We start from the raw sequence: 20,532 nt of genomic DNA, 5'->3' as shown, positions 1-20,532 counted from the left end.
GGGGAACCAGAGCTGGGCCGAAAACGAGTAACTCCACAGTCCTTCAGACAGGCCTAAATCTGATCTCCTTCGAACCTGGTTGTGGGGCCCTAAAGGGGAAGCAGACTCCTCCCCCACCCCCACCCTTCCCAGAAGAAGTGAGGTTTCTGGGGTTGACACACAAAGTTCCTCTGGCAGAGTTTTCTCTTTGCAAGGGGCTTTCCAAGCTGATCTAATGGAGACTCTCAAAAGCCAGGACCACGAAATTCTCATGTCCTGGGGCGGGGTGGAGGGCAAACAGGCTGGGCATTGGGTTGCTTGGGTCCCTTAGATAGGAAACTACAACGTAAGCAGACCTTAGAAAACTCTTGGAGTTGAGTCCTCTTCTTGTTTGTTTTTCGAGACAGGGTTTCTCCGAACTCACTGAGACCCGCCTGCCTCTGCATCCCAAGCGCCGGGACTGAAGGCCGCTTGGGACTGAAGGCGTGGGCTGCCACTGCTCAGTTGAGTGGGTCCTCTTTGATTCATTTCGACCAGGCCCTGCTGCGAATTGTTCTGGTCCTGGCTCCAAGGCGTGGCAGGGCCCCCCAGACAGAAGATGGACACCAGCGTTCTGTTCTAAACTGCTTTATTGACCAGATGAGGGACCAGCTTCCCCATAGCCCATGCCTAGGGCCCTTGCAGCCAAGAGTTGCACACAGTGCTGTCCTGGGAGCAGCGTGGCCCAGCCCTTCCCCTACCTCCCTCTGCTCCCGCCTCGGGGCCTGGAAGCTAGTGAACATCCCTAAGAGAAGGGCGGGGTCTGGGGAGCCAGGACTGGAGGCAGAGGGAAGGTTGTTACTGAAGACAGGCTACCTCTGCCTCCATCCACATTAGAGGGAGTGGCTAGACACAGTACTACCCTGGGCTATGCAGGCACCGAGAGAAACTGTCCATCCCAGCCACCAGCCCCAGGGTTAGTTAGGACCAGAGCTGTCCACGCCAAGATCTGGACCATCCATAAATGTGAATGCATATTCAGAGTATTTCGTTAGGACCTCCCCTTCCCCATCAAACAGGGAGCTTGATGCCTAAGGGGGTCAGGCAGCCTCCACACTGTGGGGTCCTCTGACCTGGGTGGTTCTCCGTTCCCAATGGGGGATGATACCAGTTCCACATTCAAAGGCAAGAGCCCAGAGAAAGAGTTCCTTCCGGGACCCTGCCCCTCCCTACTTCCATGGGGACCCCCTCCCCCCCAAGACTGAGATGCCTCAGCCTCCTTCCCAGAGGGTGCTCTCTGCGATCCAACAAAACACAGCCCTTCCCTGGCCCAATCCTGGTCCTGTGCTGGTCCCTCTAGGTCTGTTCGTCTAGGCCCCAAAGATTGGGCTCAGATGTCCTGACCAGTGGAGGGTGGAGGGTGGGGGGAGGGACCTGTCCTCTCTAAAGGGGTGACAGAGGTCTCTTAAAGGTGGTGGTGTCAAATGCCAGGCAGGAGGAAGCCCTTAGTGGGGTGGGAGCTCAGGCAGACCCCTAAGCCGAAAGCAGCCAGATACCCAAGTCCGACATTAGTGACGTGTGCCAGGGCCGAGTGAGGGAGAGCATCTTGGAGGTGTCCAAGGCTTCTGGGGAGGGATTGATGACAGAAAGAGAAAGGGAAAAAGCACAGGAGGAAGGCAGGGGACGCGGGGGGCGGCGGCGGCGGCCTCACTCGGAGTGCACCAAAGCACCAGCTCCTTGTCCAAAGCCAAAACCTTTGGGCCCAAAGTTTTTAGCATAGCATCCTGCAGAGAGAAGAGAAGGGTAAGGATGTCTTCCTGTCCCCTTGTGCCTGGACTCGGGAGAAGGTCAGTCCACCATCGTCTACATCCTTCATTGCAACGAGGGAATGAGTCATTTGCTGAAAACCACTGGGCAGGTAGGTATCAGGATCCCAGGCCTAGGCCCTTGACCCTGCTCTATGTTCCTTCTGGCTCTGGCCAATTCTCCCTCTGGCCTGGTTCCCCATCCCTGTCATGAAGGGGGTGCTCTGGCTCTTGGAACAGATGGCCAGGACCCGGTTCATTTGGTTAGTGACATGGCGGCCACTTGGTCTCTGCCTCCTCCTGCCTTCTTCTCCCCAGAGAGAAGTAGGACTACCCACCTTTGCAGTAGATCTCACCATCCTTGTCCGCTAGGGTGGTCGACTCAAGGCCCTTGCCACATTTGGCACACCGGAAGCAGGACTTATGCCAGGACTAGGTAAGAAAGGAAATAGCATCATGGTAGTGACGAAGGCATTCCATCTAGCCCACCAACAGCTTGCCATAGTGGGCAGACATTCTGCAAGTCAGGTAGAGATACGGGAGTTGCTAGGAGAATGTGGCCCAGACACAGAGCAAAGCAGAGCAGAAGTCAAAACACACACCACTAGTATGCCACCATGAAGCGCTACAATGCCTGGTATTTCCAGCTGCACCATGGAAGGGGGTCACATCCCACCCGGGTAGCTGCAAACCCTGCAGGCTGCCAGGCAAGGCTTCTCCGCACTATTTTGCCTATAAAACTGGTGTGACTCCGAATTAGTCTCGGCTCTGTCACATGCTACTGCCCTAATGTCCTTCCCAGGACCTCTCTGTTTATCTTGTAGAGTGGATGTGAGGATTTGATGTGGAAAAGGCTGGCTCACAACCACAGAACGGGCGTTCACCAACCACTGGGCTTCTCCTGGACCAGCCCCGCCTCTGAATTGTACATCTCAGTGCCTCGGCTCAGCTCTCAGAGAGTGCTGTGGCCTTGTTCCCTTTGCTAGCCAGCTGCCAGAGTTAAATGACTTCACCAGGGTCAAGTGCTCACATGGGGCCAGGCACGGAGGAAGCCCTGAGCCAAATTTGTACGATTTTTTGAAAGGAGAATGGGTCTGTCTACAGGGTACTAAACTCAATAGGTCACAGAAGGCCCTTTGTGATTCTAAGAGATGACCTAAGCCACCATGGCACCACAGGGACAAAGAGAGACAGGAGTCAAGCTCGTGCACGGGGTATACACACACACACACACACACACACACACACACACACACACACGTACACACACGTGCACGCACAGCTACATAGCATCAGCAGTATAATCAAACTGAACGATACAACCCAGCTGAACAAGCTGAGGTGATGGCAGCATTCAGCTGGGGCAACAAAACATTGCCAGGTGATTTCCTCTTCGTAATCACCAATACCCAGGTGGGAGGGTAAGAAAAGCAGACCTCAGCACTGGACCTCACCCAAGAGACGGCAGCAGCGGTGCTCAGGGGGCTGAGGTGGGGTCAACAAATGATCTCCTTCAGTGCTCTGTGCAAACCTCTTTATATACAGGCTCCCACCCAGCGTATTCGTACTTTGCAGACACCCCCAAATACGCTCAGTCATCCCACACTAGGTACCCTTTGCGCCTCCGTGATTCTTAAGGGGCTTCCTCCTCCCCTCTCCTTTGAGCTCAAATCTCCTGATTCTGCTCCTCCGTACAATCTTCTCTCTCTCTCTCTCTCTCTCTCTCTCTCTCTCTCTCTCTCTCTCTCTCTCTCTCTATTTATTTTATGTATATGGTGCTCTACCTGCAGGGACACCTGCATGCCAGAAGAGGGCATCAGTAGTGGGATCTGATGATGGCTGTTGGGAATTGAACTCATGGCCTATGGAAGAGTGGTCTTAACCGCTGAGCTCTCTCTCCAGCCCCCTCTCAGTACAATCTTAACTTTATGCTATGCCATGGAAATAAGGGTTCCTGGGTATTTCTTTAATTATTTCCTAATCCTATAGGCAAAGGAGAAAAACTGACTTGTAATATTGATGTCTCTTTTCCCTTCCCTTCCTTTTGGGGATTCAGTCTGGGATTACAGGCATGACTGACTCCTGTTTTCATGACATTTAAGGCACAGCTTTGGTCACTATACACACATTAGCTAATGCGATCTTAGAAACATTTTGTTTGGTAGGGAGCATCATGGTTTCAGGCTGAACTGGTCCCAGCACACGTGAGTAAAGGTAAAGCTATGGTTCAAGCATATTACCGAGGGCCCAGGCAGTTCATTGACCTAGTGGGATTAACAACCCTTCCTGTCTTTGCAAATACAGAAATGTCTTTAAAGGGGTTAAGTGGCCTGTAGTAAAGTCAGCAGTAGTAAGTAGTAAGAAGCCGCTTCAGAATCAGGTACACCTGGCTGAGCTCCTGGCTCGATTTCTAGCTAGATGACATGAGCGGATCATCCATTCCTGCTGACTCTCATTTTCTTGTTCTGTGTGATGGAGATAATCCTAACAGCAACGTAGGGACTACTATGGTCCAGATTTGACCCGTGTTAGTTACCATTCCTCAAGATCACAGGGCATTCAAAGCCATGGCCCAAAGCAGAAAGAGCTGCCCATGGACTCTAGGTGCTGTGGATTCATTGGCTGGCTGTATGGTCAAACTACTCATACAGCCTGGGCCTCAGGTGAGGATCCAGAACTCCCTTCTTGAGGGACATGAGCTGTGTTCTGCTGTTAGTTTAAGACCATCCCCCCCCAGGACTCTCCTGCTGTTTCCAACCAAGGCCTGAACACCGAGGAAATGATTGCTGGGCTGTTCAGTTTGTTGGCTAGGATGATCCTCATTGGGCACTGCTGATAATCTTGCAAAGGGTAGGCATGGCTATTATAAATAGCATGGGAAAAAAACCTTCCAGCAGGCTAACAGGTCCTTGGGGTTAGATGGGTGGGTTTCGGGCAGAACATATCCCATGAAACAAAATGTGTACTTCAAGATGGTCTGTAAATGTTTCTAGAACCAAAACTCCTAAAATCTGATTAAAGTTATGAATCTTCTTCCTAGAAAGAGACACCACTGTAGAAAACCCAGCCATGTAATCTTAGTGGGTGGGCGCTTCAACAGCCATCTATATCCTTAGCATCTAGCCCTCGACTCTAGAGTAGCAGACCTCAGAACTCTATGTCCCATCTTGGAAACGCCCTACAAACTGACTACAAACTGTAGCTCTGGATGGGGATGGTACAGTTTGTGGACTAGGTGAGTTCCCTGGGGCCTGGGACAAGCAGCCCACAAGGACAAGGGTTCTCAGTTTCTGGATGGAAGCAAAGTCCAGAGCTAGAGTCATCAGTCACAAAGCTCGGTCATTCAGAAGCTCGCCCTCCCTCTTGTCTTCCTCGCCCCCAGTAAGTAATCTTACCTTCCCGGCACCAATCACTTTCTCTGCAGCATAGACTGCCTGGTTACATCGGGGACAGCGCTCAGAGCCACCAATCTTCTGGGCGAACTTGGATGCGTTGGGGTTGGTGGTCGGCCTGTGTCCGGGGGGCTCTACGTGCAGAAGTACATGAGAGGAGACAATATTGGAGGGGCAGAGCCCTTTTGCCTCGGGAACTAAAGCTAAAGTCACCCTGGCCTCTGAAATCCCAAAGCTCAGCATATTATCAAAACAACACATTTTCCTCATCACACACTTAAAGGCCCCAGAATCATTTAACACATCGTTTGCTAAGAATCCTCCCCACCTCGTTTCTGCAGCTGGTTTATTATTAGAGTCTTTTCAGGAGAAATCTGATGACAGACCATTCCCGTTCGGGCAATGACCTTGGCTGAAATTCAGTTAACTCTATGTCGTTCCGTCCACTTCCCCACCGCTGAGACGCCAGGCTGCCAGCTACCCTCCCTCTATCAGCGGGTCAGAGGCAAGAGATGACTGAGGAGACCCAGTGACCCCACGAGGCACTTCCCCTTAGCAGGGGTGAAGGGTGGTAGGACTGTGACACGCACTGTGCTTTCGGTTATAAAATGCAGAAACTGAACTATGTAATATAACTCTCGGGGCCACGCCTGGCTCTGACACTTGTAAAAGTCCAGGATGAATGGCCCAAGCAGCATTCCACATTAGTCCTCAGCTGCTACGACCACCCCACTAGGACAGCCGCTGTGTGACTTCCTTTCATTTATTTTTACTATTTGTTCATCTTTTGGTCTCTGTATTGGGTGTGGGTATGTGCGCACACGTGCACGCTCATATGAACGTGCATATGTTGTGTTCATATTTGCAGAAGCCAAGGCCAATGTTAGGCCTCCTCTGCCTTTTTTTTTTTTTTTTTTTTTTTTTTTTTTTTTAAGACAGGCCTCTCAATGTTCAGCTACACCATCTGACCAGCAAGTCTCCGCCTCTTCAACACTGGGGCTATAGGAACACATTGCCAGTACCCAGCTTCTACAAGGGTGCCTGGGGTTAAACTCCGATCTTCATGTGTATGTGGTGAGGACTTTACCTACTGAGCCATTTCTCTCCAGCCTGCTTTGTTTTTGTTCTATCACATCTCTATTTGTAGCAAGATCTTTCCGGCTCTGCCTCCCTAGGATGACAGGCAAGGCTTTCCCTTTTAAATCAAGGGCTTCCCAGACCTGCCCCCCCCCCCCACTGCTTAACCAAAAGTGTCTCATTGGTGCCCATCTCAGGGGCAGGTGAGAACTCAAGGAAAGGTAGAGAATTGTACTCACTCCGCATGCTTGATGCCCAGAGATTCCCCCTTGTCCGTGCTCAGTGTGCCTGCACCCTGCCCATAGCCATAGCCTTTTGGCCCATACTTCTTGCCATAGCACGACTTGCAATAGATCTCTTCTCCATGCACGGCCACGGTGGTGCTGTCCAGATTCTTCTTGCAGACCACTGGGGAGGAGACAAGGGAATATTGAGGAACAGTTCCGGGGCCTCCCAGGGCTTACACAGAAAAGGAGACCATGAAGGTGACCAATAGGCTGGCTTCCAGGAGTGTCTGATTCTAAGCGGTCAAGGCCCAACTTCCAGGAAGCTAGGAATGTTTCCCGCAGACCTCTGCACCCTGGTACCCATCCAAGTCTCACCGAACCCCAAGGTTCAGAAGCCAAAGCCGAGGAAGATCAGACGGAGTTTTACTTTCTAGCTAAAACAGATCGTGTGTCCCAGTGGTGGAGGAAGGCAGAGGGGAGGAAAGCAGGGTTTGACTGCCTCACACAGAGCACTGAAAGGACACATCTGGGTGTGCTGTTACCGCAGGTAAAGTGATGATAATGCCCCTAGGGGAATGAGATGCCTGTCACGGTAGTCAGAGCTCAAGTTGCAGTTTTTAGTCTTAAAAGTCACGAGTCACAGGGTGGGAGAGGCAGGAATGCCGTGAGCTAGGAGACCATCAAGCCGCCTACTCTCTTCTGTCACTGTCAGTGAGCTGTCCCAGATACCCAGCATGCGAGGGGAGAGTCCGCCTCAGATCCCAGCTCTCCAACCCATCTGGGTGGCTGGGACAAACTGTTTTGCCTTTCTAGGCTCAGTGTCCTCGTTTATGAGCGGGGATAATCAAGTCTGCCCTAAAAGGTAGTTAGGACAGTCAAGGGAGATCTTAGATGTGACATGCTCACTCGGCGCCTTCTGCACGAAGGCTCATAAATGTCACCCACCCATGTACCACGGGAGAGAGAGCACTTGATTCCATCTTCCTACCTGCCTCGCCCAGGAGACTCAATGTAATACTCCCCTGAAGACTGGAGTTGGGTCACCCTAAATCCCTAAAATACTGAAGCTGGAAGCCCAACCACACCTCAGCACCTCGGCAATGGCCTTTCCTTACAACTTGCCTTTCTCCTGCCTTTAAAGGCCTAGCCCTCCTCCAGGTCTGTTTGAGCCCCAGATTGGGGACTTCGGACTAAATAAGGACCCTCTTGTCCAGCACTTGAGATCCCTGCCTCATTCCAGCCATCCAAATATGGACCCTCCCACCCGCTCCCCTGGGGCTTGGCTCTGGGAAGAACACTAAGGCAGAGAACAACAGGCCAAGGCTCCAACATTCCCTTCTAGGGTGGGAAGTCAGGAACCAGCCTGGCCAGAACAGTTTCCCTTAGACCTACATTAAACTGGGAATTCCAAAATGGGAGGGAGGCCGAAAACACAGATAAGAGGCAAGGAGGAAAAGGCCATTTTGCTGTTGTCTCTGGCAAAAAGATGGGGGTCTTGACTCTGGAGATACCAGGGTCGGTAAGCCACACCCTGTAGATGGCTCCCCTGCGTGCTGGTCAACACCTCCTGTTCCTTTCTGCATTGCCGTGGTTTTCCCAGTGGTACAGATCCTCTTACTTTAACTCCAACATGGCCTCCTCCCCCTCCACCCAAGTGATAACAGTATGGGATTCAGCTCACTTGTGGGGTCCCCCACCCCCCGCAAAAGCTTGGCCAAGGGGAATTTTGAATATATCCTTCATTCAAGGAAGGTCTGAATAAATGTCTACTAAATCAGGTTAAGCAAAAAAATAGAAACAGAACAAAAACAAAAATCCCAGATTAGCCCATGCATTTGTTCAGAAACTGTTTGCAGATGCTACCCGGCTCTCTGGGGCTTTGCGATGCTATTTGGGGATGTGGAAAAGAGGCACCCACTCTCCACACCTGAAGACAGAGAGTAACCCTGCTTCTAGAAGGAAAACCAACACCCACAAAAACCTGCTCAGGGTCACAGAGTCTTCCAGAAGCAAGGCCAGGCCAGATCCCAGCTCTGATTTCTAATCCTGGTTTTCCGCCAGGCTGTGGTTCTTCCAGAGAGGCAGAAAGGGAAAACTGACAGCTTGGGGGTGGGCAAAGAGAATCTGAAGTTTCTCCACGTCTCCCTCCTGCTCCGCCTCTGGGCACCGCTGAGGGCCCACCAGCAGACTTCCACCATTGTCCACCATCACAGAGCTGAGACAAACAGGACGTTCTTGTCCACAGACTGGCTGCTCAGCCCAGCTCAGCCCAGAAAGGAGCTGGCTACAACTCAGAGAAGGGCACACCATCTCAGGGAAGGCTCCTATTGGGCCTGAACTCAGTCTATCGTCCATTTGCCGGCTAGTGGGAAGAGCCTTCTCTGCTTCTTTGAGGGGGCAGAGCAGACATGAGGCAGACTCTTCACAGGCCTGCCTCTCTGCCTCAGGCCAAACCCAGGAAGACGTGGTCTCTCTTATCTTTCCTATTGCCTCATCCCAGCTTCCTCGTACCTATCCTAACCCCCCAGAAAAGTGTATCCGGTGACAGACTCAGTTGAACGCACGGCCATTGGAATTAACAGCCCTCTTTTAAGGACCTGTCCTAGGCTAACTAACAAAATGGGCTCCAGCTGCCACCCAGGCCCAGAACCTGCTGGCGTTTGCTGAGGAGGAAAAGCCCTTTAATTCTATGGTTTACCACGAGTGACATGAAGGGGTAGGATGCTGACCAAGTCCCTACTGAGATCCAATCACGTGCCCTGCTGTTGGGGGGGGGGGGGAGAAGCAGTGGGGATAATGTCCCAGCATGCCTGGGCAGCACAGGGCTTCCTGGCCAGCTGGAGCTGACACCTGGGAACTAACTGCAAAGGCCCAAGATGCCACAGACACACACAACCATCCAGGAGACTCTAAGGCCTGCAGTGACAGCTGCGCAGCAGCCCCTCCTCCCCAAGTCTGACATTCCACAATCGCTTCTAATCCCCGACACCCCCTCACAGCCTGCCCCAGGCCCTGCTCCTTCCTGGACCACCCCCTGAATTCCTGACCTCCATCCACGCCTCGCCAGAAGCAGGTTCTTCACATCAGGACGTCAGCAGGAGCTCGGGACACAGCTACAGCTGGCCCCTTTTAGTCAGTGATTAAGCAACATTTGGGGGGCAGAGAGGGGCCTTACAGACCCAGAAGTCCAGACCCCCTTCCCAGCTGGCACCAAGCTGTCTCTTATTCCCTCTGGGGTGGGGGACCTAAAATCCCCTCCATGATGAGCTGCGAGGACCAGCTGCTGTCTATGGCCTCCTCCTCGGCAGGCTGGGAGCCAGCAGAGCTCCACAAAAGCTTGTCATTTATCTCACGGGGCCTGGGACTGACACCCCAGGCCTGCTGGGCAGTGTGAGGACCCTGCTGCCCCGCGCTGGGTGGCTTCAGGCTGGCCCACCCAGCAGCAGGTAGACATGCTCCTCCCTCTTTTCTGTGGCGTTCTTATCAATGAGCATGTGTGACTTTGTGTATTTATTGAACACCCATACTTCTTGAAGTGCTTCTTTATATATATATATATATATATATATATATATATATATATATATATATTTTTAAACCAACTCATTTTAGTCCTCACAGTTAACCGTACTTGGTATTGAACTTGCCCATCATCACACAAACAACACAAAGTAAACTGCATTCCCAGCCCTAATCAGGCTGGCACCGGTGACCGGGGCTTAACCAAGATATCCTACCGTCTGCCATTGGGTCTAGCTCCCCGGAGACAGCCGCTAGGGTTGGCTCTGTCTAACAACAAACGTCTGCTCTGACCACAAAGCGCCAGTCATTTAGGCATCGAGGAGGAAGGAGCTCTTCAAGTCACCTCCTCGGGTGAGTACACTCCACTGACCCAGGCGCCAGCCAAGGCAGCATCAGAGAGGTTGCTCTGCGACAAGGCATGGCTCTCTAAACCACAGAGTTGCTACAGCGGCTCACAGAGGACCTTTAGGAGGAGGTAGCTAGCAAAGAACTGGGAGCCTCTCCTTCCCTCCATATAGGGCGGGAGAGTGGCCCACTGCTGGGCCAGTGGCAGATTTAACTCTCTCCTCTCTGACCTTCACCACAGGGTTGTGGCCTCTCTCACCTAACAAGGGGTAACAACGCAAGGCTAGTGAGACTTTGGGTTGAAACCGGCTTTCTCAGAAGTGATAGGAGAGTGTGGCAGGAACATGGAATGGAAAGTTTCCCCAAGTGAGCCTTTCCAGCTTGGCTGTCAGCCCTGCCCCACCCCTACCCTGCCACACACACCCCTGCCGCCCCCCACCCCCCAGCACTGGCCAGTTCACCCCTGGGAAGACAGCTTCTGAAGGGAACAAAGAGGCCCTTAAGTGTTTCCCTCCCCAGCTGGACTTCAGCCAAATGTCAAGCTGTTTACATCCCCAGGGACCGGTTCCCTGGGGTGCCACAGGCTGAGCTTGTGGGGACAGGCCTGTCCGGGTGCCCTGGCATCAACAGCAGTCCTGGACAGTACTCACTGCAGAGGAAACAAGATTTATGGAAGCTGCTGCCCTCGCACTGGACCTCCTCAGCAAAGTAGACGGTCTTTTGGCACACCCCGCATTTCTTGCCTCCTCCCCAGTTCGGCATTCTGAAAAAGAAAAGAACATAAAAGTGAGGATGCGGGTTATGTACACAGAGATGAAAACGGACTGCCCGTGGCTGGCGGGGAGGCCTCCTAGGAAATGGCCAGCCCTGGGAGAGTACTTCTGGCTGGCGAGTAGAGGCCCCTTCCTCCTCCTTCACCCTATTTGCTGCTGTATGTGGGCTCCGTGCCGAGCACCCTACACGACAAGATCACAGGATACAACATTTGCATCAGGCGGTGGTGGCGCGCGCCTGCAATCCCAGCACTTGAGAGGCAGGCGGACCTCTGTGAGTTCGAGGCCAGCCTGGTCTACAGAGCGAGTTCCAGGATGGGCTCACAAAGAGCATGCAGGAGCAGTGCAAGTAAGCTAACCAGTGGCAGGTGTTACCAACCACAGCCCTAGTCACAGAACAGCCCCAGACGGGCAGATCAACCGGGGTTTGTAAATCTTAAAACCGGGGCAAAGTTCACAGGTAGGAAGGAACGTCACAGCCCATTGTCTCAGTCATCAGTTCCAACAGCGAAAGGACCAAGGCGAGGTGCCATCGCCTGGGAGAGCGCTAAAGCTCTAGCCAACGCTAGTTGTCTTTGACCCACACACATAGGTAGACCTTACACATTCTCTTGTTGAACCACACACATGGGCATCACACATTCTCTTGTACATAGGATAGGCAATGGGGGAAGGGTTAGGTTGGGCACAGTGATCCATGCCTATGATGCCAACACTTAAAAAGCTGAGACAAATTTGAGGCCAGCCTGAGCCACATACTTAAAGAACTTGTCTCAAACAAACAAACAAACAAACAAACAAAAACCAAAAGTTAGATGCGGTAGCACTCTGGAGTTAGAGGCAGGAAGATTGTATATTTAAGGTCATCTTTGGATGGAATGTCGTTTTGAAGCTAGTCTGGGCTACACGAGACTGCGTCTCATACAAAGAAAAACCAAACAGAAGGTTTAAGACAACACAGGAGATTTTCGGGCACACGGGGCACTGGCCTCTAGCACTGTAAAGCCAGACTGGCAGCACCACCCGCCTCTGCCCGCCGAGGCCTGGAAAGAAGGGAAATCATTGGCCCAGCCTAGGACTCTGACGCCGATGGGGACATGTTCCAGGTGTTGGTTCTGAGCTCTGGTCCTGATGCCAGGCTTTCCAGTCCAGTTTGATCCTGTCACTCACTCCCTGTGTGACCGTGGACAAGGGACTTGGACTTCTCAGACCTTGACTACTGCATCTTGAAAGTGGGGCTGAAAATAAAAAGTTCTTCGTAGACTAAGTATGGGATGTCAGAGGCCCAAAGCACACCGAGTGTGTAACTAGTAAAACATAAGTAAAAGGGACAGAGAAGAGATGCCTTTCACCCGCTCTAGGCCCGCCCCCAGGTGCCTCCATTTGCAAATGAGTCACCTGGGCTCACAGCCTCCTAACAACTGTTTCTTTTTTCCTGACTTCTCTATTTTGCTTGTGGTGACATCACCACCCTCTCTGTCTGTAAATGAACCCAGATGGGACTCATCAGTGTCTTCCCCCCATCCCCCGTGCCCCACTCCACTCCCCTTCGCTCACGGCTTATCACAGCGCTGTATACCATGCCCTTTAGATTCCACTGGCCCTTGGCACTGCGCCCTGCTCCTCTCCCCCCCCCCCTGCCCCGTTACCTTGCCTTCGCCCAGCAGTCACGGCTACCCCCAGAGGAAGATGTCTGCTACAGCCTTTAGTCCCATTTTAAGCCATGACGTGTGACTTGAGCCTAACCTAGCCAGCCAAAGTTATTGTTTAGTTGTCTGTGAGATGGATGGGATAAGAATTCGTGGGGGCTCTGGAAGAGAAAGTTATCCTGATTCCTGAGAGCTTCTTGGGGGAAAATGCCCTCCACCACCATAGGTGGCGTTGGTGGCGCACGCCTTTAATGCCAGCACTCGGGAGGCAGAGGCAGGCGGATCTCTGTGAGTTCGCGGCCAGCCTGGTCTGCAGAGCGAGTTCCAGGACAGGCTCCAAAGCACAGAGAAACCCTATCTGGGAAGGGAAAGAGAGAGAGAGGAGAGAGGAGCAGTCTAAAGAACTGATGAGATTAAGTAAATGGAGTCTTGGATGATGTCATTGAACAACAAGCTTAAGCCAAACCTATAGCTCCGTGCACTTCTGAATGTTAGTTATTATACCAACAGCCAACTCCGCATTGTTTGAGCCATCGGCAGTCACGTAACTGGTGTTCAGACTGGCCCTGACATTTCCTAACCCGTCCCCGCCCAGCAGCTCCCAGCTCTCTCACTGGAATCACCCCCTCATCGGGACACAAGGACACCCCTGCCACCAGGCATCAGAGCACTGCTCTTGGCCTTGCAGATCTCGGCCTGCCTGACCCGAGCTCATTCCTCTTGATCCACAGACCGGAAGCTGTCAATTTAGCTCTTGTTCAACTCTCTGAGCACCCAGCTCAACCTAGCATGAAGACAGACTCAGACCATGCCTTTGAGGGGAGCCGGGAGCATTGTGGTGAGGCTGAGGACGGAGGCTGGGTGTACTGCCGCCCCCCCCCCCCCAGAGAAGGCCTATCTCCTCTGCACACACCCACTTTCCTTCCTCAGAGTCCGGGACGCCACCGGCTCACGCATCCTAGAAGGCGGCTTTCTCTACCTGCCTGAGACCGCTTTGCTTCCTCAGACAACTTTGGGGCCTCTCCCCATCCCAAGCTCTCATGACCCTCCAGGGCTTAACTGAACTTTCTGAACAAGGACTCGGGGATGCAACCCCTGTAAGAAAGAGAAGCAGCAAGAACAGCTTCCCCCCTCCTTCCTTGCTCGGAGAACGCAAGTTCTGCTCAGGCAGCTATCCTCTGAGAAATGGAGAACAGATGCCCAGTTTGCAGATAAGGAAAAACCAGGTTCAGAGAGGTTGAGCAACCCGCTGATGGCACCACAGCTATGGGAGGCAGAACTGGATTCTAAGGAAGGTCCATGCGTTTCTGCCCTGTGACCCCAGTCATCAGGCTATGGGCAGAGCGTGTCTAATGGATGTATAGGGTGGGCGTGCAGTTCATCAAGACAGGGTCTCCTCTTTGACCTTTCTGTGCAACCCCCTAAAGCCACAGGGGTCACGCTTGTGTCCCTAGGGACACCCTTAAGGAAGGAACAGTCCCTTAGCCACGTGGTAGGAAGTCGTTCCAAGCAGTGTTTTGTTCAGACATGAAGCCCTTCTCCCAGAGGGGAAGACCCACAGCTCCGTACAGAGGTCCCCTTGTTCTCCCTGGCCCTGTGCCAGGGGCTGTATCCAGCAGGGCTCCAGGGAATCGGGAACAGGGGCAGGAGGGGGTTGGGGGTGAAAGCCGAGGACCGGTCAGTGCAGGAGGTCAGCTCAGGATGTCCTTTGGCTGGGTCATTCCTTGAGCTGGGAATCTGGTTGGGAACCCAGGCTTCAAGAGGAAAAGCAGAAACAATGCCACAGCCAGGAAGCATCCTCTGCCCAGAGGATGACCCCTCAGGGGACCCTGAGTGTGGAGAAGAGCCCCAGCTGGAGGGATCTGTCTACACCTCACTCCACCTCCTCTGGTCTGCCCAGCCCCTTCTTGTCAAAGCCAAATTCCACTGTGGGGAAGCTGTATTGCCTTAAAAGGAAGGCTGTCTGGGTCTGCCGAGGGCTTGGAGGGCAGTGAGGTTTATTCTCAATTGCCTTCCCAGTTCTGGGGGGACAGAAGACCTGTGGGAGGCTGTGCCCTGCCGGTGCCTAGGAAATGAGAGCTGGGGTTAAAGAGTGCAGGGTTCCTCCTCCTAGCTGAGTGGACACCTCTCGCTCTCAACTCCATTCCTTTATCCCTAAAATAACACTCCCCATATTATAATGACCAAATAAGAACGCCACAGAGAGTACACCTCTGGTTGCCACCTACCCCTCAGCCCAGATGCGGAGCCAGACAGCTGCCTTCCCTCCTTCCCTGCTGATCCTTATCTGAAAGAAGGAAGACTTGAGAAGCAACACTCATTTAGTTTTAGTTCCTCAGTGTTCCCTCCGCTACCTGCGATCTCCAGCAGGGAAGGTAGGGGAACCTTACACCAAACTTTCTGTCCTGTGGGCAAATCATTGCTGCTGGGGAAAATAGCATTTAGGTATAACATCGGCAGAGGCAGGAGGGCTGCTGTTAAGAAGGCCTGTGTGGCCTAGCTACCAAACTCACAACAAGACGATTTAAAACAGCAACTCTCTGCTGTCTTCTATAATCGTGTTATCCACACTGGGGTCATTCCGAACGTCCCCTTCCCTTTGGGACTTGCTAGCTCTGTTCTGTTCGTCCCACTTAGCTGTCTTGATCATCTCAACGAGAACAAAATCTGAATCTTCTGTTGAGTGGCTGGGCGTCTCCCTCCTATCAGCTGTCCACTTGAGATGTCCAAGGTCCTCATGGCTGCTAGGGGTTGGAAGGCAGAGATGGTCCTCTTTAGACACAGCTAATTCAAGTCTGCTGCTATACCTTGTTGCCTCATTCCCAGCCATACAGAGGATTGCAAAGGGGGGCAAGATGGCGACACACAGAAGGACAAGAGGGGGCGGGCATGGGGTACAGCAACAGAGGTGACAGATTCAGCTGGTCACGTTTCAGGCCCAGAGTATCGCCTGGGTTCTAAGCCTGCCAGCCACCTCTGCTCAGAGGAGGGCCTCCCTCATCAAACACTTGACAAGCCACCTGGCATCTTTCTCCAGTGGGGGGAAAACATCTCTCCCACGCCATAATCCCTCACACCCTCCAGCAAAAGAGGGATTGTCATAGGCTCAGAGCACACCTCCCTACCTTCTTGGTCTGATAGAGACCTGCTAGGTGTTTGCCTGGGTAGAAATGAGCTGCTAGAAGTTGCCTGAGCTCTTTGGAACCTGCCAGGTAGACAAGAGTATTGTCATCTTTTCCAACCCTGCAGCTGTCTCTTCCACGCCCCCCCCCCAAGCCCAGAGAACAGCCAGGGACAGAACCAGAGAGAGGGCCAAGTCCAGAGCCCACGGAGCCTGCATCTTCCAGGTGACACGTGACCTATCCAGAAGATAAGGGTCCCTGGTACAAAGGGTCCACCCAAAAAGTGAGCTCCACCTCGGTAGTGCAGGTCCCTTCATTAGACCCTTGCATACGGTAGTGCAGGTCCCTTCATTAGACCCTTGCATACGGCTTACCTCTGAGGAGTCAGTCAGCCAGCCCTCACTGATGCTATCATTACCCCAGGTCCCATGTTCCCCGGGATGTGACCGCACTGAACACTGCTCTTCTCCCCCTTCCCCCAAGTTCAGAAATCACACTGCCATGTGTGCAGATGGAAACAGGGACCCATGACTTCTGCTGAGCTACGTCCAGCCCTAGACTTCCTTAAGTATTTCAATATGAGTACAGGAAACGTTATAATTATGGTGCGATCAAATCAATTTGCTTTTGTCTGGGACGATGTTAAAAGCAGAGCCAGTTGGTCGTGCCCTGTGTTGAACAGAAAGGTCTGAATGCTTTTGATTAATTTCCAAAGGAGGAAAACAAGCGATCACGTAGGCCTTATAAACACATTGCTGGCAGCTGACATCTCAGGAAGATCCATCCCACGCACCCCTGTAGGAAGAATACCCAGCTCCCCCTCCCCCCTGGAGTGGGGAGTCTGCTGGGCTGCATTCCAGCTGCGAGCATTCTATTTGTTCCTCAGTCTCAGCCAGCCTGACTTTGGGGAGCAGTGGGAATACCAGAGTCTGGAAACACTAGCTGCCTGGTATTTACACACTTTACCATACATGGGAACTACTCTACACTGACGTCAGACAAATTCCTGGGGAGCTGCGTCATCCAAGCCATGTCATTACCATACAAAATCCTGACAACTGGAAACAGTAGGTGAGGCTCCTGTCAGGGCTCAGGCTGCTGCCTCTCCTTCCTCAGGCCGCAGCTCGTAATGGGGAGGGGCCGCACTCTGACAGACTGCCTTTGTCAGGACTTTCCTGAAAACATGAATGCGAAACACAGACATACTCCAAACTACACCCGGGAAGTGACTTGTAGGGTTCCCTGTGTCCTCAGCGCCCAGCAGAAAACCTAGAGGTCAGGCATTCCCACCACGAGCTCTTCCACGCTGAAGCCAGTGAAGCCCTGTCCACTTTTTAAACAACTGTCACCCCAGAGCAGCTTGTGTGACCCCCATTTCCTTAGGAGACCTGGGATGAGGACAGTAAGGGATCCACGAAAAACGGCGGGCTGCGGGAGCCAGCCAGCCTATGTTTGAGCAGCAGCTCCTTGGGGACCAGCTGTAATCTTGAGGTAGTCCCTATCATCATCTGTAGAAGTAGCCAGCATCGGCTCCCTCCTCATAAGCAGCATCCAAGACAACACTGGTGAAGGATACAGGTCCGGCTGGCAAGCAGCAGGCAGACACCTGCTTAGTGTACTCTTAAGGAAAGGCCTGCACAGACTTCTGTTTGGTGCCTCTAAGCATTTGCCAATATAGCTGCATAACGTCAAAGAGCCGAGGGGAACTTTTTGTCACGAGCATCCCGTGGGGCTTAATTCATGCCTCCTTCAGGCTTCTAACAAGCCAGCTTTGCCCAGTGAGCCCTGCTTGTATAAATAAGCCTTAGGAGCCCACCAGAAAGCATTCCCAACTAACCTGCTTTCTCCACCAGGAGACCCACAGTGGATTAAAAACTTGCAAACACTACCGTCCTGGAAAAACTAGTTGGTGATTATTTATGACTACACATACTCCATTCACTCACTTGGCATTTGATTGTTGACTGATTTCTTTTTCTTTTCTTTTCTTTCTTTTTTTTTTTTTTTTTTTTTTTTTTTTTTTGAGCTAGAGCTCCAATGTGTAGCCCAGGCTGGCCCCCAACTTGTGGTCCCTCCTGCCATCCATCTCCCAAGTGCTAGGATCACATGCGTGTGCCACCGTAGCCAGCGTCAATCACCCAGTATTGACTTACCATCAGCCAAGTGGAAACATTACCCTCTCAGTCTGTAACTGACGCAGTAAGATCTGACTGGCTCTAGAGCCTAACTGTGAATTACAAAATAGAATACCTGGGCCAAGAGGGCTGGCGCTAGCACAGACCAGAGGCAGCTCCTAGCACATTTTCCTAGCAAGCTAGTCACAGAGCGGGGGACCCTGCCCTCCAGATTCTCTCTAGCAACCCCACCCCCACCCCCAGCTCTCAGCATCTGAGCTTTGGGAACAGTTGTCCCCTCCTCCTCCTGAGGCACACCATACCATACCACACCACACCCTCTGCAGGATAAACTTCCTGTCGCGCCCCGGATATCCTTGCTAAGGCAAAGGGTCCCTGTACAGTAGTGCCAAGCTGGATTCTCCAAGGGAGCTATAACTGTTGGCTAGGGAGGGGCCTGTGCTCCTAAGCAGAGAGCTGGGGCAGAGAATCGGAGGCACAAGCAAGCCTTAGTGCCTGATCCTAAAGGAAATTCCCAACCTAGCCCTGAAGTAACAGGCCCTTAGCAGCTCTAGAACCCTGAAGGCAGGGAGTCACGGGGGGGGGGGGGGGGGGCGTGCCTAAGATATGCTCCAAGTACCGACCCAGGAGGAAAAAGTCATCTGTGTATTGTCAAATACAAGTCAAAACTCAGTCTGCTTGCCTTTCAGATACCCTGTCACCGAGATTCCAGAGTATTTTCTCATGGTAAATGGTCCACCAAAGGCAAGGGGCGGCCCTCAAGCACCATGATGGTATCCCAGAGCAGTGCTGTCTCAGGGTAAGGAGGGCCTGCCCATTCATTCACCCCAAGCACCATGATGGTATCCCAGAGCAGTGCTGTCTCAGGGTAAGGAGGGCCTGCCCATTCATTCACCCCAAGAAGCAGGAAGTGGGTGGGATGGCTCTGACTTCATTGCTCACAGTCTAGCCCTCTACCTTGATGGATCACGTCAGTACAGGACCAGAAACGTGCAGAATACACCCAGGCCTGTGCCACTTGCATAGAAACACCTGCCTGATAAGAGCTTGTTAGGTGACACTGCTGACTTGCTTAAATGTGCTCACTCTCTGGAGCCCTTTCTTGCTTAAATGTGCTCACTCTCTGGAGCCCTTTCTGCTCCCCGGCTTTCAAGAAACATTCACTGTTGGTTCTCTGAGATCTCAGTATCCGGTCCTCACCTAGCACCAAGACTTGGGCGGGGAGGAGGTGCATGAGTCTGCTTCCATCTGGTTCTTTCAGGAAAAAGAAACCCACACCAGTGCTCTACCGTCACCAAGCCAGATAGACGCAGCTCCCTCGCACTAGTGGGCGCTTTCTCCCAGGAAAAGAGAGTGAGGGAAGTTGTGGCAGGTTGTCCTCATCCCTCAGCCTTACAATGAGTGTCAGTGGCCCACAGAATCGCCGATTGTTCTGCGGGACCTGCAGGCGGTCGGGGGGGGGGGGGGGGGGAGCCGGGTCTAGAGCACGCGAAAGCCAGGCTGCCCTGGAAGTCCCGGAATGGGGACAGACGCAGCGTTTTCAGGAAAGGGAAGCGCTAAACAAGGCCACATCTCACCACTTTCCTCCTGGGGTCACTTTTCCTACAAACTTTTCTTGCAAGAGACAGGGCTGTGGCAAGATGCGGAAAGACCTACAGACGCGGGGTGCGTCCCAGGCACACACACTCGGGTGGCCGGCAGCTGCGGGGACCCAGGCGGGCGACGCGGGGACGCACTCACCTGGCAGCTGCTGGGAGGCGCACGGGTGACAGCACTCCGGGAAGCGGCGACAGTCTGCACCCGACTGCGCGCCGCCGTTTTGTTTCCCCGCTCCGGAAGGCGTTTCCCGCGCCACGCCAGCCAGTAGGCTTTGCACACTGCACCACAACTGGGCTGATGTCACAGCGCAAAGCCCCGGGAAGCTGTCCCCTCCCCCCACCCGCAGAGCCGGGAGCCCGGAGCCCGGGCGTGGCCCGAGCCCAAGCAGTGGCGTCTCTATGCACCCTGCGGCGGTCTCTGCGGGTGGGGGAAAGGTTTTCCTTGTGGGAGGGGAGCGGGGTTTAGTGGTCCTGATCTGCCTCGTAGAAAAGTGTAACTGAGAGATTAGACCAGCGATAAACTTGGGCCCCCTAGGGAACAGAGCGCAGGGGGAGGGGGGTCCTTAAATTTTCCTGTCCTGAAGGCTCGCCACAGTAAGACAAGCAAGAGTGGTCTTGCTTCTCTTCCAGCGATTGCCTTCTGCCAGACAGCTGGCTTCGGGTTCATCTGGAAAAGGAGAACGTGCCACCGAGATGTGGTGGAGGATAGACCAGGGGCCCTTTGCTGCGCCCACCGCCTCCAGCTCCAGGCTCTTGCTCTCTGGGCTTTCTCCATCTCTCCTAAGCACAAGAGACCATGCCACCAGCCCCGGAAGCGTCAGGTCCCGGGTGGACCTGTCTCTGGGTTCCTAACCCACAGGACTATGACAGACACGGGTTCAGTCCACCGGAAGCTGCCTCTGGGGTGGTGACCAATAGGTGTGACCGGC

The 20,532-nt window shown here is 53.1% G+C and overlaps 1 protein-coding gene across 1 annotated transcript; it reads right to left on the bottom strand.

Annotated features, from left to right (window-relative positions):
• Positions 1 to 1,631: 1,631 nt before the first annotated feature.
• LOC127236408 (cysteine and glycine-rich protein 1-like) lies at positions 1,632 to 19,904 on the bottom strand. Its single transcript, XM_051204026.1, is given in 6 exon segments — positions 1,632 to 1,742; positions 2,102 to 2,195; positions 5,159 to 5,287; positions 6,468 to 6,640; positions 10,977 to 11,089; positions 19,746 to 19,904. Coding segments are annotated over 5 exon segments (585 nt in total). The 5' UTR covers position 11,089; positions 19,746 to 19,904; the 3' UTR covers positions 1,632 to 1,665.
• Positions 19,905 to 20,532: the final 628 nt, after the last annotated feature.

The sequence above is a fragment of the Phodopus roborovskii genome, unplaced genomic scaffold (genome assembly GCF_943737965.1).
Source record: "Phodopus roborovskii unplaced genomic scaffold, PHOROB, whole genome shotgun sequence".
NCBI classification, from domain to species: domain Eukaryota; kingdom Metazoa; phylum Chordata; class Mammalia; order Rodentia; family Cricetidae; genus Phodopus; species Phodopus roborovskii.
The sequence above is the reverse complement of the archived record's forward strand: the minus strand, read 5'-3'. Positions and strand labels throughout refer to the sequence as shown.